This window comes from Apodemus sylvaticus, chromosome 9 (assembly GCF_947179515.1).
Source record: "Apodemus sylvaticus chromosome 9, mApoSyl1.1, whole genome shotgun sequence".
Classification (NCBI taxonomy): Eukaryota; Metazoa; Chordata; class Mammalia; order Rodentia; family Muridae; genus Apodemus; species Apodemus sylvaticus.
In genome coordinates this window covers 71,841,061-71,851,950 of record NC_067480.1, presented here as the reverse complement: position 1 = coordinate 71,851,950, position 10,890 = coordinate 71,841,061, and the positions used below count along the sequence as shown (strand labels likewise).

The 10,890-nt window shown below is 53.3% G+C and overlaps 2 protein-coding genes across 2 annotated transcripts; both read left to right on the top strand.

The window, feature by feature from the left end:
* Positions 1-167: 167 nt before the first annotated feature.
* LOC127691933 (uncharacterized) lies at positions 168-3,290 on the top strand. Its single transcript, XM_052191842.1, has 2 exons — positions 168-182; positions 2,367-3,290. The coding sequence occupies exons 1-2, from the start codon at positions 168-170 to the stop codon at positions 3,288-3,290; spliced, it is 939 nt and encodes a 312-aa protein (XP_052047802.1).
* Positions 3,291-4,511: 1,221 nt separating this feature from the next.
* Positions 4,512-10,713, top strand: Ubxn6 (UBX domain protein 6). Its single transcript, XM_052192180.1, has 11 exons — positions 4,512-4,713; positions 6,242-6,405; positions 6,664-6,728; positions 6,919-7,047; positions 8,257-8,354; positions 8,501-8,576; positions 9,223-9,307; positions 9,385-9,604; positions 9,677-9,807; positions 9,883-10,031; positions 10,292-10,713. The coding sequence occupies exons 1-11, from the start codon at positions 4,631-4,633 to the stop codon at positions 10,418-10,420; spliced, it is 1,329 nt and encodes a 442-aa protein (XP_052048140.1). The 5' UTR covers positions 4,512-4,630; the 3' UTR covers positions 10,421-10,713.
* The last annotated feature ends 177 nt before the right edge of the window (positions 10,714-10,890 follow it).

Below are 10,890 nucleotides of genomic sequence, written 5' to 3'. Positions count from 1 at the left end.
TAGGTTGGGATCGTTCTGGGGCGTGGCTTGCATGTGGGGCGGGGCATTAGATGACTTATATTCATAGACGGAGAGGGGCTCGGATAGAAAACGGGGGCGTGGTTTAAGAGCCCCTTGAGGTCGTGGCCTGTGGGTGAAAGGAAGACTGAAACTGATAACAAGTAGCGATGGGGCGGGGCCTGGTGAGGGCGGAACATACATAACAGTACTGAACCAACCAATCAGCGTAGAGGACGGATTAAATGACAGCCTTCCAGAAGGGCATCAGTGCAACTATGAAGCCCATTGGCTACAGTTGGACCAATGGCTGACTGAAGACAAATTCAACGGAACTCAGCAAACTCCCGCCAGGAGTTGGCGGAGGAAGGGGCGGGGCTCGAGAGGACAGTGCTGAGAAGGGGGTGGGGCAGAGGTCACTTGTTTACTTTCATTATTTAAAAATTTTGTTTTTCTTTGTTGTCTATAATATATTACATATTTTCATTTTATACTTAAAGCACCTTTATACTTTGACATTGGATTTTAATTATTTATTTTATTTGGAGACAGAGTCTCACTCTGCTGTCCTCACTGGGCTGCAGCTCCTTATGTAGAGCAGGCTGGCTTCGAACTCAACGATATATTCTTGCCTCTGCCTCCCCAGCTCTGGATCAAACATGTATGCCACCGCGCTCTTCCTTAAAATCTGTGTGTGCTATGTGTGGGCATGCACGCACATGCTACAGTGCATGTATAGGAGTCAGTGGACAGCATTGTGGAGCCCACCAGTCCTCTGCCTTCACCTGAGGCTTGCGGGATTAAAGTTACTTTTAATTCATTCCATGAGCCATTTCACTAGCCATTTTTAAAAAAAGATTATATGTAAGTACACTGTAGCTGTCTTCAGACACAACAGATCATCCAATCTCATTACAGATGGTTGTGAGCCACCATGTGGTTACTGGGATTTGGACTCAGGACCTCTGAAGAGCAGTCAGTGCTCTTAATCGCTGAGCCATCTCTCCAGCCCCTCACTAGCCATTTTTATTCTACTTAATTTTATACTCTATCTTAGTAATTGTTTATTTTTATGACCAAGATCTTAGCACAGGCTACCTTTTGAATAACTATGTACCCAAAGCTGAATTTGAACTTTTGATCTTCTGGCCCTGTTTCTCAAGGGCTTATTCGGTGCTGGGGATGGAATCTGAGTGTTTTGCATGTTGGAGCAGGTAAGCTTTTCACCCTGTAAGCCCCATTCCCACAATGCTTATTTCTCTTATTTACAAAGGGTTGAGTACTTACTGTACTTAGTGCCACAAACTATTCCATGCTGAGTAAGAAATACATTGGACAACAAGTGCCTCAGTTTCTCTAGCTGTAAGACAGGGTCCAGTGGAGCCAGGGAGGGTTAGTGACTTGGGACTCCTATATCTTCCACCATAGAATCCTGATTCACACCATAAAGAACTGTTTGTTTTCCTTTTGTTGTTAATCTATGTATGATCTCAACTAATAAAGGTGGAATGTCTAGGCTGTAGGACGTCTCAGGACCTAAACAGTTGACAGAGAGCTGGCTCACCTAAGCCTTTCATCCCGGTATTCAGGAGGGAAGTCCAAGAATTGCCAGAATGTGTGGTGTGTAGTCGGGAGGATGGCTGGCTGGGCTTTGTTGCCAGCCCAGCTCTAGGTTCAGGGAAACCCTGCCTCACAGGCATAAAGCTCCTCCTGTGTTCACTGCCTGCCTCCCCACAGGCATATATACTGGGGAACTTGGTGGTGCACACCTATGGCCTCAGTATATCTCTGTGAGTTCAAGGCCATATTGTTCTCCGTAGTAAAACTCTGCCTCAGGAAAAAAAAGTGCATACATCTACAACCTACCTTTTTTTTTCTCCAGGCAGATTTCTTTTTATAGCCCTGGCTGTCCTGGTTATAGACCAGGTTCTGCCTGCCTCTACCTCCTGAGTGCTGGGATTAAAGGAATGTGCCACCAGCGTCTGGCTCAATTTGTTTTCCCCAAAGGACTAAAACATCATGTCCTGGAACATTTATTGAGCACCTCCTGGCTGACTTCTTTTTCCTTTTTTTAAAAAGATTTTTTAAAAGTTAAAAGATTAAAAAAAAGATTTAAAAAGTGTATGTGAATACACTGTTGCTCCGTTCACAGACGCCAGAAGAGGGCACTGCATTTCATTACAGTCGGTTGTGAGCCACCATGTGGTTGTTGGGATTTGAACTCAGGACCTCTAGAAGTACAATCAGTGCTCTTAATGGCAGAACTATCCCTCCAGCTTCATCCTGGCAGCCTTCCTTAAGGTGCTCCACTCTAATCTCACTGTAGCGCTTGGAAACCTGTCTTCCACAGTCCTTGCCACTCCCCACAGTCCTCCCCACAGTCCTCGCCACTGTCCACAGTCCTCGCCACTGCCCACAGTCCTCCCCACTGCCCACAGTCCTCCCCACTGCCCACAGTCCTCCCCACTGCCCACGGTCCTCGCCACTCCCCACAGTCCTCCCCACTGCCCACGGTCCTCGCCACTCCCCACGGTCCTCACCACTGCCCACAGTCCTCGCCACTGCCCACGGTCCTCGCCACTCCCCACGGTCCTCGCCACTCCCCACGGTCCTCCCCACTGCCCACGGTCCTCGCCACTCCCCACGGTCCTCACCACTGCCCACAGTCCTCGCCACTCCCCACGGTCCTCGCCACTCCCCACAGTCCTCGCCACTCCCCACAGTCCTCGCCACTGCCCAAAGTCCTCGCCACTGCCCACGGTCCTCGCCACTCCCCACAGTCCTCGCCACTCCCCACAGTCCTCGCCACTGTCCACAGTCCTCGCCACTGTCCACGGTCCTCACCACTCCCCACGGTCCTCGCCACTCCCCACAGTCCTCGCCACTGTCCACAGTCCTCGCCACTGCCCACAGTCCTCACCACTCCCCACAGTCCTCGCCACTCCCCACAGTCCTCACCACTCCCCACAGTCCTCACCACTCCCCACAGTCCTCACCACTCCCCACAGTCCTCGCCACTCCCCACAGTCCTCGCCACTGCCCACAGTCCTCACCACTGCCCACAGTCCTCACCACTCCCCACAGTCCTCACCACTCCCCACAGTCCTCACCACTCCCCACAGTCCTCGCCACTCCCCACAGTCCTCACCACTCCCCACAGTCCTCACCACTGCCCACAGTCCTCACCACTGTCCACAGTCCTGGCCACTGTCCACAGTCCTGGCCACTGGCCACAGTCCTGGCCACTGGCCACAGTCCTCACCACTCCCCACAGTCCTCACCACTGTCCATAGTCCTCACCACTGTCCACAGTCCTCGCCACTGTCCACAGTCCTCGCCACTCCCCACAGTCCTCACCACTGTCCACAGTCCTCGCCACTGCCCACAGTCCTCACCACTGTCCACAGTCCTCGCCACTGCCCTCTTCCAGCTATGGGGCTTGTTTCCTTGAAGTCACCAGGGTGTCCATTCTTCAGCTTTGTGCATCTTGGGATCTAATGGTTGGCAAAAATAGTATTACTAATGCCCTGGGTAGCCCCCAAAGCTGCTGTATCCCTGACAGTTCCACACCAGCACAGGTGAAAGCTTGCCCAGAGCCACTTGAGTTACGTGGTCCACTGAGACCACAATGCCATGCGCAATCAGGGCAGAAGGACATGTGCAGAGACAGGAGGTGTAGAAGAGCTCTTGGAATCTCAAGTGAGTGTCCTATGGCTCACTCCCTTTCTCTTTCTTCCTTTCTTTCTCTTTTTAATTTATTATATGTGAGTACACTGTAGCTGTCCTCAGACACTCCAGAAGAGGGCGTCAGATCTCATTATGGATGGTTTTGAGTCACCATGTGGTTGCTGGAATTTGAACTCAGGACCTTCGAAAGAGCAGTCAGTGCTCTTAAACACTGAGCCATCTCTCCAGCCCTCCCCCTTCTTTCTAATGAGTGACCATCAACAGTGAAGTATCTGATTTTGGGGGACTCTTGCACAGTCACAGTGGCCCTGATGTAGATGATGGCTGTTTTTCACATGAACAACAATGTTCTAAAAAGCCTGAGTCCAGAGCATCCATCCTTTTGTTGAGTGGACACAGCACACGAGATGGAAGTGTTGGAGGAGATTAAACTCAGCTTTGCACATGTTGAGCAGGCCCTGTACCAACTGCGGTCCTGTGAGACCGCATTGTAGTCCAGGCCAGCTTTGACCTTGCCGGCGCCAATCTCTCTGTCGGCTCCTTTCTGTCTTGTCCCTTCCAGAACAGATTTCAGGCTCCTGCACAGTACGTTCATATTAATTTTCTCTGTAGTATAAGCTGGCCTTGAACTCGGACATCCACCCTGGTTCCAGTAGCTCTAGGGACACTTCTATGCTGCTCCGTGTCTGGATGCTCTCTTAAGCTCCCCTAGCGGCTGCCGCGGTAGCAAGGGAGGCGAGCCTGTCGCCCCGGCAACGCGTCCGCGGACAGGAAGATGGCGCCCCGCCCGCGAGGTGCTGCAAGCCGATTGTCACGTGCACCGGGCGGGACTTCCGTCGCCGCGATATTTTCTTTCCGGTGGTTGGCGGCCTGCTCCTCATCCACCCGGGCCCTGCGCCCTCCGCCCCGCGGCCCACGCCGCCGGGCCGCCGCCGCCGCCGCCGCCATGAAGAAGTTCTTCCAGGAGATCAAGGCTGACATCAAGTTCAAGAGCGCGGGGCCCGGCCAGAAGCTTACGGATTCTGCAGGGTGTGTTGACGCTGTTTGGGCGACGGAGTGGGCGAGGGCCGGGGAGCGGAAAGGTCCGGCGGTTGGGCGTCAGGGATCCCTCCGGGCTATGCACAGCCGGAGCAGATAGACGGGAGGGCCAGGTGTGGAGATGGGCGGGGCCGTAGAGTGTAAGACGGGGCGGAGCCTAAGAGGAGGGCGGGGCATTGTGGCAGTAGTGGGCGTGGCAGAAGGGGAGGGCAGTTGTGTGGTGTAGCACGGGTGGGCGGGGCGTTAGGGGCAGGCGGGGCCGGTGGGTGGTCGCGGCCAGGACGCCTTGGTCACAGCTTGGAGACTCTTGGTTCTGGGTGGTGAGAAGGGGCGGGGCAATGCCCAGAGTCGAGCTCAGGGAAGAGCTGCCTAAAGGTGTGGCCTTGGCGGGCCTAAGAGAAAGTGTGGGCAGGAGGTCTGTGAGAGATAGTAAGACTTCTTTGTAGGTTGTGAGGTACTCTGGGAGGGGTTGGGGAGTGAGAGAGGGTTATAGGAGGGTCTTGGAGGAGTGTGGAAACCAGAGAACCCCAGATTGTTGTTGAGTGGTTGGGGTGCCAGGCGGACATGGGATCTTCTGTGGGCACTCCCAGGAGTATTGGAGGTCCTGGAGAAGAACTCTGTTCTGCAGAGGGAGGTAAGGCATGCTGGAGCTGCCCAGAAGGGGTGAAGTAGTAGAGATTGGAAACAGCTGCAGGCTACCAGGGAATAGTCTGCAGGAGGCTTATGTCGGGGAGAGTGGGCGGGCCCTGTGACAACCAGGGACTGGGGCTGAGTGTGTGGAGGAGGGCTCCAGGCCAGGGCGAGAAGGGAGGTAGACACACCAGGATACAGCTACAAATAGTGGGGCAGCTTCCATGATGAGAGGAACATGGAGGTTAAAGGATCCTCAGGCCAGGAGTTGTCACTGGAGGGCATAGTGTCTGGAGGTGATCTTTACACCTCTAAAAAAGTAAATGTTACTTTTATTTCCTCGGATGAAGTGATGAGAGCTATACCCAAGCTGTGTGAATGCACTGCTTGGGCTGAGCCCACAGCATTTTCTCCCAGGAGGCTTCTAGCATCTGTACAATATAATAAACTAAGTTGACTAATTCAATCTGGCTTTTCTCAATTTCTCACTGAATTGCTCTGCTTGGGCTCAAACTAAGCCTGGCTATCTCTTTTAATCTGGTTCCTTCTCATTCTCTAGCTGCACCTGCCTCTGAATTGCACTGACTGACTGAACTGCTTCAACTCACTGTGTGTGCTGCCTTTTAAGTCCTCTTTCCTGACTGTTCTCAGAGCTGGGCATAATCTACCCCTGACTCATCCTGTCAAATCTTTCTCTGATTCATCACTTTGTCCCTCAATTAGATGCCACTTTCAAACATGACTTCTTCCTTCTACACAGTAACTTTACCTACATTGTTAGGGATCAAAGATAACATACTGCAGGCCTGTCTGCATTTCTCTCGCATGTTGCTTGATTAAAATTCCTCTATAAGCCTTTTTGCAAATTTGGGTCCCCATGTCTGTTCAGGGAGAAAACCTCCAAAGGAAAGTCGCCACAGCTGGCCCTCCGGCAGCCCCGTCAAGGCCCCACCGATGAGGCACAGATGGCTGCCGCTGCTGCCCTGGCTAGGCTGGAACAGAAGCAGCCCCGAGCCCGGGGCCCTACATCTCAGGACTCCATCCGGAACCAGGGTGAGTTCTGCTCTAGGTGGCATCTGGGGTGGACTGAACCCAATGGGAAAGAGTCAACAGAGGGTAGGTGTGAGTCCCATGTGGCAGGAGACACCATTAGTTCTTGCTTGGATGGAGACTTGGAGAAAACAGGGACTAGACTACCTTCCGGAGCATTGGCAGGAGGGTTGCTAGCTCTCAGAACCGCCCCAGCCCCCAACCCCTCTGGGTTCAGGCTGAGGTCCTTACTCTGTCCATATCACACCTTCCTACTCTCAGTGAGGAAGGAACTTCAGGCTGAAGCTACCTCCAGCAACAATATAGGAGCTCCTGGGACCAACTCGGTAAGGTATCAGCTGGGGACTGACTGCCCAATGTTCTGGGGAAGTATGGAGGTAGCTCTACCCTGGGGAGGGAGGGCCTTGTGCAGAGCCATACCTGTGGCAGCGGGGAGGAGACAGACCATTGGAAAGGAGGGGTGACAGCCATGGGCCCTATGTTTGCCTGTAAGAGCCTCCTGTCTCCTATCTTCAGGTACCTGAGCCAAAGGAGGAAATCTCTCCGCACTTGGCAGTGCCTGGTGTGTTCTTCATCTGCCCGCTCACAGGTGCCACCCTGAGGAGGGACCAGCGGGATGCCCACATTAAGCAGGCCATCCTGTCGGTGAGTGGCTGTGCTCCAGCTACTGGGCACATGACCATCAAGCCTGGTTGTCTTAGTCTCTGTTCTACTCTTTTACAGTGAAGAGACACCATGGTCAAGGCAGTTCTTAAAGAAGAAAGTATTTAGTTGGCTTAGATTCAGAGGGTTAGTCTGATATGGCAGAGGGCATGGCAGCAGGCAGGCAGGTATGGTGCTGAACTGAAGTCGCTGAACGCCACACATCCTGATGTGACAGAGATGAGACAAGAGACCTGGCCTGCCATGGACTTTTTAAACCCCCAAACCCACCCCCCCAGTGACACATTTCCAGCAAGGCCACACCTCCTAATCCTTTTAAATAGTGCCACTCCCTAATGACTGAACATCCCAATGAGCCTGTCAGAGCCATCTTACCACTGTACCTAGTGAGCTTTCTGCCCCATCCTCGCAAGGCATAGGGTATAGGAGACTCAGAAAATAGAAGTCAGATATGGTACATTCCTGTTTTCCTGTTGAGGCAGGAGGATTGTGCACCTTGGGGGAAACCTATTGCTACACAAAAGAAAAGCTGGAATTACGAGGACATACACATACAGCTTAGTGCTGGAGGGTTCTGCTCTAAGGACTCCAACTTGCTGGTCTGAATTCAGATTGGGAAGGGTAGCACCTAACAGAGGCTCTAGATTTGTCTTCCCTAGCTGCTAGAGGTCACACATCCTTTGATTTGTGGTTTCATCCTCCTGGGAGCTGTTGTCTGACTATAGCCTATGACAAGCAGCCCCAATACTGTCCCATTCTATAGTCTTACTATGGTGTCTTCCTAGGTTCCAGGATCACCAGCCATTCTGATTTGCTGATGATAGGCTTTTGTCCCTCTTTGCTACCTGACACCCATTGTGGCTATGTCACCCAGCACCTGGGAGTTATGACTGGTGGCCATGCAGCCCTCAGCCCAGGGGCTATGGTTCTAAAGCCAGCACATAAGGGGCAGCTATATGGCCACCAGGGCACCAGCAATCACAGAGATGTGCTCGCCTCCCCTTCCTGCTTGGCCTTCTCTGCACCCTGGAAGAGGCAGGAGTGGCCTCTACTGAAGGCCTGCATGCTCTCTGTCCTCTGTAAACACGGCTCGCTTGGCCTGAGAGCTGATGGCTGCAGTTGCTGTCCATGCCTCTTCCCATTCTCCAGCAGTCTCATGGGGTCCTCAGCATGCCCTCCTCTCTCCCCCAGCACTTTTCCATGGACCCTGTGGCTGCCTCCATCATGAAGATACATACATTCAATAGAGACCGGGACCGAGTGAAGCTGGGTGTGGACACTATCGCCAAGTGAGTGAGCTGTTTACCCAAGGGATCTGAGTATCTGTGTAGACTCCCTGTGCTTTGGGCACCAGGCTCACCCTGGCTGTGTGAGAACCTGAGTGTAAAGACAGTGAAGTCAGGAGGTGGTCCCGTGCGCCTCTCCCCCTCCCCAGGTACCTGGACAACATCCATTTACACCCAGAGGAAGAAAAGTACCAGAAAATCAAGCTGCAGAACAAAGTGTTCCAGGTAGTTGCTATGGTTGTCCTTAGGTCACTGGGCATGGGGTGGGTGTCGTGCTGTTGCCTGGATTTTTTGTTTTACTTTGGTTGTTGAGCAAGTACTGACCCAGCTTCCAAAGTGCTAGGATACAGGTCTGGAGCTCACCACCCATGTTTCTTTCCACACATGCATTTAGTTTACAGGTGGGTGCATGAGCCACTTCATGTGTAGATGAAATTGAACCTGAGGAGTAGGTGGCTCTTCCATCACATGGGTCCTGGGCCACGCTTGGTGGCATGCCTTTACTTACCTAGCTGTTTTACCAGCCCTGTTCTTTGAATTTTTTGAGTATGGGATCTTGATTTTTGAGGCCACAGTAATGTTGGGTCTATGACTGAAACTCACTGGGGTTGGAGACCTGGTTCCTTGGAATGGCCTCTTTGAGAAATCACCCTTCACATTTATCCTACAAATGCAGACATGGGCTTGTGGGTACAGTGTCTCCATCACAAAGACATTATGGGGGACCTCATTCCCAGAACCATTCACCAACTCTTGGGTCTTCAGCCTGTTGAAGACCAATGGGCCCCAGTGGGAGCTCCTTGGCATCAATCCCAGCAGTGGTGGGTCCTGACTCTGCAACCTGGGTGACCCGTGTGTACCTCATCCCCAGGAGCGCATCAACTGCCTTGAGGGAAGCCACGAGTTCTTTGAAGCCATTGGCTTCAAGAAGGTGACCCTACCTGTGCCTGATCAGGGTGAGAGGGCAGCCAGGCAGGTGGGAGGGGGCAGGGGTGGCATGGGTGACATGAAGACAGCTGTGACTCCTCTGCAGAGGGTCAGGAGGAGTTCTACATCCTGGGAGAGGACGCACGGGCACAGCCGCAGAACCTGGAGCGGCACAAGCAGCAGCTGTTGAGTGCGGAGCCTGTGCGGGCCACTCTGGATCGGCAGCTCCGGGTCTTCCGCCCCTCAGCCCTGGCCTCCCATTTTGAGCTCCCCTCAGATTTCTTCAGCCTCACAGCTGAGGAGGTGAAGCGGGAGCAAAGGCTCAGGTAGGCCCCTCTGAGGAGGGGGCAGTTCATGTGGCAATAGCTTGGGAGGCCTGACCACTCTTTCCCATGCAGGACAGAGGCAGTGGAGCGGCTGAGCTCACTCAGGACCAAAGCCATGCGGGAGAAAGAGGAGCAGCGAGAGCTGCGGAAGTACACTTATGCTCTTCTGCGGGTGCGCCTGCCAGATGGCTGTATCCTGCAAGGTGAGTGACCACCCCAGCCCAGGGTGGGTGATGATCTGACTGCACTACCTCTAGCTCATCCCATGTGTCCTGCAGGGACTTTCTATGCCCGTGAGAGGCTATCTGTGCTCTTCCGATTTGTGCGCGAGGCACTACAGAATGACTGGCTGCCCTTTGAGCTGAGGGCCTCCGGTGGGCAGAAGCTGGAGGACAACGAGGCCCTGGCCCTGAATGAGTGCGGGCTGGTGAGCTGGGGCTGTGCTCATGGGACCACCCCCTTTGAAAGACTCCTGGCACTGCATGACAGGGGCCAGCATTTTGGACCAAATTCCCACTGCCAGGGTGTGTGTGGAGGTGGGCTTATATTGTCTCAGTGCCTTGGTTTTCATCCTGTAAGATGGGGAGGGTACCTTTAAAGAGCTAACTGAAGGAATCTGTATGGTAGCATGGGGACAGGTCATCATAGGGGTGTTACATTCTCGGTGACATTGTGCCTTCCTTGCAGGTACCCTCTGCCTTGTTGACCTTCTCCTGGGATGCCTCAGTGTTGGAAGATATAAGGGCAGCAGGAGCTGAGCCAGCAAAATCTGTCTTGAGGCCTGAGCTGCTTGCAGCCATTGAGCAACTCTCCTGAATAAATGCAGGCTTGGCCCAGTGTGGCTCCAGTCTCATGCTGTTCCCAAACCCACTCCTTTCCCTCTGAGCCCCCAGCAATAGGAAGAACAGCACTAGCAGTAGAGTTGGGAACAGGGTTCCATCTCAGGAGCTGAATTCTCTGTGGGCTGCAAGGGGTAGGTTTGTACCTGCCTGAGGTGTGTGGTGCCATCTTGGAGTGCAGCACAGGTGGGATGGACACACAGGCAGCTGGCAGCATGGAGCTGGAATTCCTAAGTTATAAACCCCAAATAAACAGGCTATTTAAACTCAGCCTCCCAGTGTTTCATCAGAGCCATCGCACCATGGCCATTGAAAGGCTGCAGTAGGAACCCGGTCCTACAAGTCAACCAGCTCTAGGCTTAGCACCATTCTGAGGCCCCTGAGTGCTTCTTTTCTACCTGTACCCTAGCAAGCTTGGACTGGACGCAGGACAGGTGGAAGGACATG

Excerpts from the sequence above, each read along its gene's own strand:
- Ubxn6 (XM_052192180.1), top strand. The coding sequence starts at position 4,631 with ATGAAGAAGTTCTTCCAGGAGATCAAGGCTGACATCAAGTTCAAGAGC. Across the intron at positions 7,048-8,256 it reads TTAAGCAGGCCATCCTGTCG|CACTTTTCCATGGACCCTGT; the intron begins GTGAGTGGCTGT and ends TCTCTCCCCCAG. Across the intron at positions 9,605-9,676 it reads AAGCGGGAGCAAAGGCTCAG|GACAGAGGCAGTGGAGCGGC; the intron begins GTAGGCCCCTCT and ends TTTCCCATGCAG.